At 37.7% G+C, this 10,714-nt stretch overlaps 1 protein-coding gene across 1 annotated transcript; it reads right to left on the reverse strand.

Moving 5' to 3' along the window:
- Window positions 1-8,955: 8,955 nt before the first annotated feature.
- LOC110020455 (chitinase 11-like) lies at window positions 8,956-9,629 on the reverse strand. The gene has a single exon (XM_020718566.1). It carries the CDS (start codon window positions 9,588-9,590, stop codon window positions 9,249-9,251), a length of 342 nt encoding a protein of 113 aa, XP_020574225.1. The 5' UTR covers window positions 9,591-9,629; the 3' UTR covers window positions 8,956-9,248.
- Between the last annotated feature and the right edge of the window lie 1,085 nt (window positions 9,630-10,714).

Genomic DNA, 10,714 nt, shown 5'->3' on the forward strand with positions numbered 1-10,714 from the left:
CTTACTACCCCAATTCTAATATTCAGGGGGAGACTTTAAGGGAATATCAGTATTGGGGGAACAACGATTTCATACCACCACACATCAAATCCTTGTCCCTTGAACTGAACTCATTATCTCTCGACTCAGATTCAGTAAGTTCATCCAACTCACGTGAAAATGTACCTAACATCAGTCTCTGTCTAGTCCTCAAGTGTCCAACTCGCACATAGATCACCCAACACATCCATCACCAATCCAAGAGTCAGAACCAGATCCAACCCCTATAGAAATCCACTCAAGTACGAACACACTTGAGCAAGAATCTACTATACCTATGATTAATGACTCCGACATTCCAATTGCTTCAAGGAAATGTGTTAGGTCCATCCGTCCTCAATTCAGATACGAACACACGATGCATCCGATCTCCAACTTTGTGTCATATAAAAGACTATCTTCAGTTTATTGAGCCTATGTCACTGCATTCGACAATACACAAGTCTCAAACACGATTGATGAAACTCTCAAACACCCGGGGTAGAAAGCTGTCATTAATGAGGAGGTAAGAGCCATATACTGTTTCAGACTTGCCAAAGGGAAAGAAAAGGATCGGCTGCAAATGGATCTTCAAAGTCAAATACAAGACAAATGGTATAATTGAGAGATTCAAAGCACGTCTCGTAGCAAAATATTTTTCCCAATCCTACGGTATTGATTGCCAAGAAACCTTTGCCCCCTGTGACCAAACTTAACACCATCAGAATCCTTCTCTCACTTGCGGCAAATAGAAACTGGCGGCTACATCAACTCGACGTGAAAAATGCTTTCCTAAATGACGATTTGGAAGAAAAAGTTTACATGGAAGCACTTCCCGGACTAGAAACATTATTTTCAAGCAACAAAATCTGCAAACTCCAAAAATCATTGTATGACCTCAAACAATCTCCCTGAGCATGGTTCGATAGATTTGCAAAATCAGTGACAAAACACGGGTATACTCAGTGTCCAGCAGATCACACTTTCTTCGTGAAAACCTCTCCTGAAAAGAAAATTGCAATTCTAATCGTATACGTCTACGATATCATCCTCACTGGAAATCACGAAGAAGAACTCACAAATCTGAACTCCACCATCCGTGTTATTGATGGCTCTGTCTCCAAAGTCACCGGCTTTGGCTTTGTGCGCATCACCCAAAATATTTTAATTCAATATGTGCTTCATGTTCCTACTTTAAATTGTAATTTAATATCAATCAGAAAGTTGACTAGTGATCTGAGGTGTATTGCTAAATTTTTCCCTACCATGTGTGAATTTTAGGATGCGGACTCGGGGATGACGATTGGCAATGCTGAGATGTGCTTGGGTCTCTACGTCACTTTGTTACAGACATTTATCATCATTCTGCCTTCAATTCTAGTGTCAATAAAGATTCTAAGATCATGTTATGGCATTTTCATCTCGTCCATCCAGATTTTATGTATCTTACAAAAACTATTTCCAAATTTATTTATCAATAAAGATGTTATGTGAATTTTGTTAATTTGCCAAAAACAATCGTACGTCATTTCCACGAGTTGATTACACCTTTTCCCGGCCCTTTGCACTCATTCACAGTGATATTTGGGGCCCAAACCGTGTTACAACCCTTACCGGGACTCGGTGGTTTTTCTCCTTTATTGATAATCACACTCGACTAATGTGGTTATTTCTTATGAAAGATAAATCTACAGTTAGTCACATATTTGAATAATTTTACTCAATGATCCAAACATAATTCCAAAAGAATGATAATGCAAAGAAGTACTTCACTTCTGTCCCTGGCTCTTATCTATCCTCTAAAGACATCCTCCATCGCAGTTCTTGCCTCGACACTCCTCAACAAAATGGGATCGTCGAATGCAAGGACCGCCACCTTTTCGAGGTGGCCCGCTGTCTCATGTTTTCCTCTAATGTGCCTAAGATTTTTTTGGGTGACACTGTATCCACTGCAGCCTACGTGATCAACAGGATGCCTTCTCGGGTCCTGAAATTTCAAAGTCCCGTCTAACTCCTTCTTAAATCATTTCCCCACACCAAGGCAATGGCCTAAAATCTACCAACCAAAGTATTTGATTACTCCTCCTTTTTTCACTTTCATTCACACGATCGCAGCAAACTTAACCACAAATCTACTAAATGTATTTTCCTCGGCTACACGCCTCTTCAAAAAGAGTATAAGTGTTACTCTCCTCTCATAAGAAAAACCTACAACACTGTAGATGTCGCCTTCTTTGAAAATTAGCCTTACTACCCCAATTCTAATATTCAGGGGGAAAATTTAAGGGAATATAATTCTTGAGGGGATAACGAGGTCATACCACCACACATCAAATCCTTGTCCCTTGAACTGAACTCATTATCTTCTGACTCAGATTCAACAAGTTCATCCAACTCATGTGAAAATGTACCTAACAATCAGTCTCCGTCTAGTCATCAAGTGTCCAAATCACACATAGATCACCCAACCCATCCAACACCAATCCAAGAGTCGGAACCTAATCCAACTTCTACAGAAATCCACTCAGGTATGAACACACTTGAGCATGAATCTACTATACCTATGATTGATGACTCTGACATTCATACAACAACAAATCAAAACCTTGTCCCTTAAACTGAACTCATTATCTACCAACTCAGATTCAACAAGTTCATCCAACTCACATAAAAATGTACCTAACAATCAGTCTCCGTCTAGTCCTCAAGTGTCCAACTCGCACATAGATCACCAACACATCCAACACCAATCCAAGAGTCAGAACCGGATCTAACTCTTACAAAAATCCACTCAGGTACGAACACAATTGAGCATGAATCTACTATACCTATGATTGATGACTCCGACATTCCAATTGCTTTAAGGAAAGGTGTTATGTCCATCCATCCTCCACTCAGGTACGAACACACGATGCATCTGATCTCCAACTTTGTGTCCTATGAAAGACTATCTTCAGCTTACAGAGCATATGCTACTGTATTTGACAATACACAAGTCCCAAACATGATTGATGAAGCTCTCAAACACTCGGGGTGGAAAGCGGCCCTCAATGAAGAGGTAAGAGCACTACATAAGAATGGTGCATGGACTGTTTCAGACCTGTCAAAGAAAAAGAAAGCAATCGGCAGAAAACAAGCGGTTGCAAATGGATCTTCAAATTCAAATACAAGGCAAATGATACAATTGAGAGATTAAAAACACGTCTCGTAGCAAAATGTTTCTCACAGTCCTACAATATTGATTACCAAGAAACCTTTGCCCCATTGGCCAAACTTAGCACAATCAGAATCCTTCTCTCACTTGCGGCAAATGAATACTAGCAGCTACGTCAACTCGACGTGAAAAATGCTTTCCTAAATGGCGATTTGGAAGAAGAAGTTTACATGGAAGCACCTCCTGGACTAGAAGCATCCTTTCCAAACAACAAAGTCTGCAAAAACCAAAAATTATTGTATGGCCTCAAATAATCTCCCCGAGCATGGTTTGATAGATTTGCAAAATCAGTGACAAAACACGGGTATACTCAGTGTCAGGCAGATCACACTCTCTTCGTGAAAACCTCTCCAGAAAAGAAGATTGGAATTCTAATCGTATACATCGACAATATCATCCTCACTGGAAATCACGAAGAAGAACTTACAAATCTGACAAAGCTTCTAACTCAGGAATTTGAAATCAAAGACCTCGAAAACGCAAAGTTCTTTCTCGGCATGGAACTAGCTTGATCAAAACGATGAATATTTATGTCACGACGGAAATACACATTGGACCTGTGTAAGGAAACAGGTATGCTCGGTTGCAAACCCATCGATACTTCAATAGATCCCTACAAGAAGATCGACACTGAGAAAAATAGTGCACCTGTGGATAGGGGAGATATCAGCGACTGGTGGGGCGACTCATCTATCTCTCACACACACGAATCGATATTGGTTTTTCTGTTAGTGTTGTTAGCCAATTCATGAACATCCCTTCGGAAGAACACATGAATGCAATCTACAGAATTTTTAGATACCTCAAGATGAATCCAGGCAAAGGGCTACTGTTTCAAAGGAATAAGGATCGAAGTATATAAGTGTATTCAGACGCAGACTGGGCAGGGGATGTCTCGGACCGACGATCGACTTCCAGTTATTATACTTATCTTTGGGGAAACCTAGTCACTTGGAGAAGCAAAAAACAATCTGTGGTTTCAAGAAGCAACGCTGAAGCTGAATTCAGAGCTATTGCACTCAGGGAGGGTCTGCGAAGAAATATGGATTCGAAGAATACTCAGCGAACTCGGAATGCTAACTGAAAAAACTATCAAACTACAATGGTAATGTGACAACCAGGTTGCCATCAGCATTGTAAAGAATCCAGTACACCATGACAGAACAAAACACATCGAGATCGATACACTTCATCTCAGAAAATATTGAGAGAGTCGTCGAACTTGCATACATTCATTCCCGACATCAAACAACAGATATCCTCATTAAGCCTCTCCACTAAGCCTCTCATAAGAATCAACTTTGAAGAATTATATAACAAGTTAGGCATATATAATCTGTACAACCCAACTTGAGGGGGAGTGTTGAAAGATCTAAAAAATATTAATTATTATATTTCATATTTGTTATAACTCTATACTTAGAGGGTTATAAATTATATGAGGAATATTGAGAATTTCTATTTATTTCTTTCCTTAAATTAGAGAAATTAGTTGCCTCTTATATTTTGTTATAATTCCTTTTTTTTTCTACTGTATTTTGTTTTTATTGTTTTCCTTACCTGTCTCTTATATTTTGTTATAATTCCTTTCTTTTTCTACTGTATTTTATTTTTATTGTTTTCCTTACCAATAAGTCCTATAATGTGTATTTATACCCCTCTTTTCATTAATAAAATTAAGTCTTCTCATATATTTTCACAAGTTTAATAAATGCGCAATAAATGAACAATCCTACAATTACATGTGGAGATCCCTATAAAGGAGAGTTGAAGAAAAAATGTATCTTACCTTAGTTTTCTTCGAACTGGTCATTTTTACTTATCTTTCATCGGTGATCATGGAGAGTGGTCCCCCCTCTAAGGTAGACAAGTTCGGAGAGGGAGCCCGAAAAATGGTTGTCCGAGCGGTGAAGCAGCGAGCGAAGGCCTCTTACAAGAGCATGCACCCTGAAAAAGCCTCCCGTGGTTGAGATGAGGCTCCCTGAACTGGGTGACAAAGTTGGGTCATCCTACTCGCTTTTTGACCGCCCCACAGAGAGGCCCCAAGTGAGGTAGGGTGGTTTCTAGGTGAAGAAATGTTGGACGATGGGAGTAACCCATATGGAGGTCAGGTCAGCAAAGTTGGTAACTTCCACACGGGACCCGTCTATGTTGGAGGAAGAGCAGAGGAAAGGGACTGCAACTACGATGATGCAGTTGGAGGAATCGAGGGTGACTATTCAGAAGATAGTTCATGATCCTCCACTGGTGGATGCTCCTAGAGTTGTTGCCCTTCCCCCATCGGTGGAACAAGAGGCTGAGGGAGCTTGCACTTTTATTACCTTGGATCTACATAAGATAGGTCTGACATCTGGTGAATGAACTGACACCCCGCCTCCAATGGAATGTGGTGCTAGCGGGACTATCGCTGATATGGGGTCTACTAAGGACGCTCAGGGGGAGTACTGGAGGAGGCAACGGTTTGTCCTGCAGTTGACCCTGTTGAGGCGGCCGACACTTCGGGGCCGACAAGCTTGATAAGACTCCTGCTTTGTGAGACTGAGGCTTTACCAATTTGGGAGGTTGATTGTGCTCATTCTCAGGACACTCAGCTAAAAAAACTGGAAAAAGAGCTTGTTGTGATGCGTGCCCGAAAGTCCATTCTCCGAGATGAAGTCTCGACACTTCAGGCCGAAGTGTTTGCGATCTGGGAGACACTTTCATTCTGCGGGCTTCAATGTGAAATAGAATGAGTAGATATGTTTAGTTTAGAAGGGGAATTAGTTTATCGGTGATTGTCTCAACTTAGTTATGCTCCGACTGAGGCGTCGACCGATGTTTTTATAAGGTATTTCCTTTCCGGCTGATAAGTTGTAACCGAGAGGATTTATATTGTAAATATAAATATTTTGCTCAAGTGAAATTTATAATTTTTGCTTATCATAATATCTATATGATGTGACTCCATACTCCCGGTTCAATGTGACAAAAGAACCTTATGTCCCTGTGGTGTTTCAACTTTTTGTTGTGTACTATATGTAGGATCAGCCCCAGGTGAGAGAAAATATTACATCCGGACACCGGATGTCCGGACAACGGCCCAGATGCAGCGGAGTAGGGGAGGAATCGGACCACCGCCCTCCTCGCTGCAACCGAGCCGGTCGGATATCCAGAGTCCTAATGTAACATTTTCTCCATGAGTGGAGAGAATAGTTCTTAGTGAAATGACACTACATCAAACATTTATTGGTGGGTAATATCCACAAGTACTAACAACTGCTAATAGACGTCAGCTGACTGTTATTACGTTCCTCCATCATTTCCTCCATCATTGGATTTCGACATTTGATCACTTGGACCATGAGGAGTAATTTGGGCTAGCCCTTCATCTGTCCAATCTTTTGAATCTCTCATGGATTTATCGTTGCTATTTTTTTTTGGATGAGTGGTGTCTGATAGATTTTCATAAACTATTCATCACAATTTTAAATCACTCTCTTTCTAATTTGATCCATTGATTCATGAGCATGTTTACGTCTAAAAGTATAAAATATATCTTCAAAATAAATCTCCGTAAAATTGGTTACAGGGTTTTGAGTGGCTTCATATTTTTTAATAATATTATTAATCTGCTCAAGCTTTTCTTTTTCATTAATTTAATGCCACCCTTTATAAAAAATTATCGTTACAGACATAACAGATTAAACTGTTATTTTCCTGGACAATTTTTTCAAGGCCAGATCCAATAAATTTGATAGTCAATAAGGAAATGAGCTAAAGTCTATCCCTTGGCCAAATCCTCATTTTTTACATCTTTTAATTTTGGGTATAAATCAACCCAGAATTCGTACATGCATATTTTTTTTGTTAGGCACAATATCTAATTTTGCACCGACATAATTCAACCCTCTTTATTTAAAATCCGCTATATAAAATGATTTTGTCATATCATTTACCTAATTTCAATAATTTACTCAAATGCATTGTTGTATATTAGATGATAGAAAAAAATTCTATCTTGATATGAATTAAGTCTCTAATAATGATGATAAATAATGTTTTGTATAACAAATTTACTGCACAAACATGTTGAATTGCTTCATGGAGGCTATGGTGCATATCTATACATTTTAATTGAATTAATATTTTTTCATAGATCTCTCTTGTGAGATGGGATTCATTAGAGAAAATTGTTCTTTCCAAATATATTTCTAGCGAAAAAGGTGTATACTTAATGTGGCTATCTTCTATATTAATTTCAAGAATACTTTGTTTGAGCTTCTTAATAGTATAAGATGATCTAGGTGTGGAAGAAGTTAGTACTTATTTTAAAGTTGTAGGCTCTGATGAAGCATGTGCCTTAGATGTTTCTCCTTGTTCTTTTTTAAGAGAAATTCCATATAAATATTCTCTTAGGTCAAGTTCACCTTTAGGAAGGTACTTTCCTTCAATATAGATGGACTTATATAATTTCTAATTCTTGGGCTCTTACTCCTCTAATAGAACTTAAAAATTGTCTTATATTTGCAAAATATATTCTCTAATTACACGTACTATAGCATCTCTACCATGAGCACAAAATGTAGATTTGGGAGAAAATATTTTTCCTCCTTTCACATATTTTATTTTTTTTATGTCCTCTCCTAATCGAAGTTAAACACCATCCTACAATTGCATAATATAGTTCATCATTAAGTGCTCTAGTATATCTCTACCAAAATGAATATCTTGTAGCTATAGTTATTATTGCTTCTGAAGACATACAATCTTTGTGGTGGGGGTTTGATCTTAGCATTGCACAAGTGAATTTAATCTTGTCTCCTTGTGCGCATTTAAACTCCACGACAGTGGAGTACGCAAGTTTGTCATTTAAGCTCAACACAAAAGTTCCCCACATAAACAAATGAATAATAAAAAGAGAAAAAGTCCCAAGATATTTTCAAGAAAATCTAACCAAAAGAGAAAAATCATGCAACTAGCTTAGGTAAAAAAATCCACTTTGTTCATTCAAATTAAAATAGTTCACTCTTCCATTTAATTATTGAAGATGACGGCATAATGTTATGTGCTTCATATTAGCTTGCTTTCTAATGATTTTGGTGAAAGTAATGAGAGATGAAGATAAAAGTTGAAAGAAGTCAGTCAAGATTGAAGATGAGTATAACGTTATGTGCTTCATATTAGCTTGCTCTCTAATGATTTTGATGAAAGTAATAAGAGATGAAGATAAAAGTTGAAAGAAGTCAGTCAAGAGAAGAGCATCTGGTTATGACAATTGAGTGATGATGATGCAATGATGGTCAAAAGATGATGATGAAAATCAGATGTTGGTGATCAAATGATGACAAACGAGTTATGGTAGTCTGATGATGGTAATTAGTCGATAATAGTTGAACAATGACAATTAATGGTGGACAAAGAGTGACAGCTAAATAGCAGTGTTGTATAACATTATTTGGATGATGATAGTCAAATGACGGTGGTCAATTACTAAAAATCAGAAGATGGTGATAGATGATGACGATCGGGTGATAGTAGCCAAATGATGGTGATTTGGTGACAATGATTTGTCAATAGTAATTGGGCAATCAAAGTCAGGTGATGAAGGTTAAGAGATAACGATCAGACAACGATAATCCAACAATTGAGCGTAGATGACAGTGACCATTAATTATTATCGACATTAAACATCAACTAGAGCTCTAAGATTCTTTAGATCTACAAACTCAAGTGACCGTTGGTTGTTTTATATAAGCTCATTTGGGCTCCAAATTTGATCAATTTTGATGTCTTGGTTTTATTTCATCGAGTCACTAAGCTTGACTATGTCTTTACATTTGCTTGAATCACTGCTCCAATTTAAAAATTAACTCTCAAAATTATTTTATCGAAATTACATCGAGATCCATATCTTATCAAATTGATTTCTTCGGTAATATACTAATATACACTAATGTTAAAAGTTTAAATGATAAATTAGCTATAAGTACGATTGAGTCCCTTCTTTAAATATAAAGTTTTGATTAATTACTTGTAGTCATTTGATGGGAAGAGGTGGTGCATGCGGCCTACCTCTGGTCTCATGAGAAGTCTGGCCGAAGAAGGCCGCAAGTTCTCGCCGGCAAATGTCGAGGGTGCCGGTTCTTCCAAAGCCGGGAAACACCTCTGCGGCGGCGATGAACGCATCGTAAGTGTAGAAGCTGCCGGGGCACCTGAGATCGCCGCGGTGTTTAAGCATTTCCTCGAACATCTGACGGCTGATGATTGAGCTCACGCTCTCGCATGGCCCATCTGCTTCCCCTGTTTCCGGCGGCCCGAAATGACGGAGAAACGAGGCCAAGAAGGGCAACAAGAGCAAGGCTAGAGCCAAAACTTTCATCTTTAATTGCTTGATTATTGTAGCAGCTAGCTAGTTTTGCTTGATCTCTGGTATATATGGGCGCATGATGATGGTCGTAAGTTCGCCGGAGAAAAATATAAACGATTTTCACGAGGCTGGCGGTCATGGATGGTTACGGGAGATTTGAAGGAGGATCCGATGATACGATGATAAATTAATGATCGATCAAATTTGTTCAAACTATCCAATAAAAAACGTTTTGATATTTTTCAAAAAATTAATGGTTGAATAAATCAGGGCTGGACTTAGTTGGGATTTAACCACTCCCAAATTCAGATTTTTTTACTTTTTAAGAGAGAGCAATTTGGTTACCCCTAATCTAAGGTTGAGTCTAATCAAAATAATTAATTTGTGCTAGGAGACTGGATGATAGAGAAAAGTAAATTTACAAATAATACACAATTGATATATTTTAGTATAGTTTTATTATTCATTAGTAGAGGTGTAAACGAGCGGAACACCAGCGAGCCTGGATCGACTCTTGTATGGCTCGTTAAAAAATATCAACATTTGTGTTCGGCTCGTTTATATTAGAACATAAAATGTGTGCTCGTGCAAACCGAGCATGAACACACATTTTGTGTTCGCGAGCCGAGCACGAGCTGTTCACGAATAAAGAGTCGTTTTGAGAACCTCAATCACGCAACTGTAGGATGTTGGGGGCTGGGGCAATATTTAAATCTTATTAATTATATTAAATTATCATTTAAATATCATTTAATATATTTTTATTTTATTTTTTTAATTAATATATTTAATTGATTATAAATTTGTATAGCTTTGTAGTTAATTTATTTTTTTTTTTAAAATGCAAAGAATAAATAAATATTTAATTGATTATAAATTTTTATAGCTTTGTAGCTAATTTAATTTTTTTAAAAAAATGCAAAGAACAAATAAATCTTTATTCGTTTTCAGCTCGTTCATTTATCGAGCAAAAAAAAAGTGTTCGTGTTCGACATGTTAACCTAGCAAACGAATCGAACACGATCTTCTTGACAAGTTGAACACAGACCTGTTTTGACAGCCCTACTCATTAGCTTTATTTTACTTGAATTTGACTTTGTATGGACCATACATCTCTGATAAAAACTAAAAACGAG

The sequence above is a fragment of the Phalaenopsis equestris genome, unplaced genomic scaffold (genome assembly GCF_001263595.1).
Source record: "Phalaenopsis equestris unplaced genomic scaffold, ASM126359v1 Scaffold000096, whole genome shotgun sequence".
NCBI lineage: Eukaryota > Viridiplantae > Streptophyta > Magnoliopsida > Asparagales > Orchidaceae > Phalaenopsis > Phalaenopsis equestris.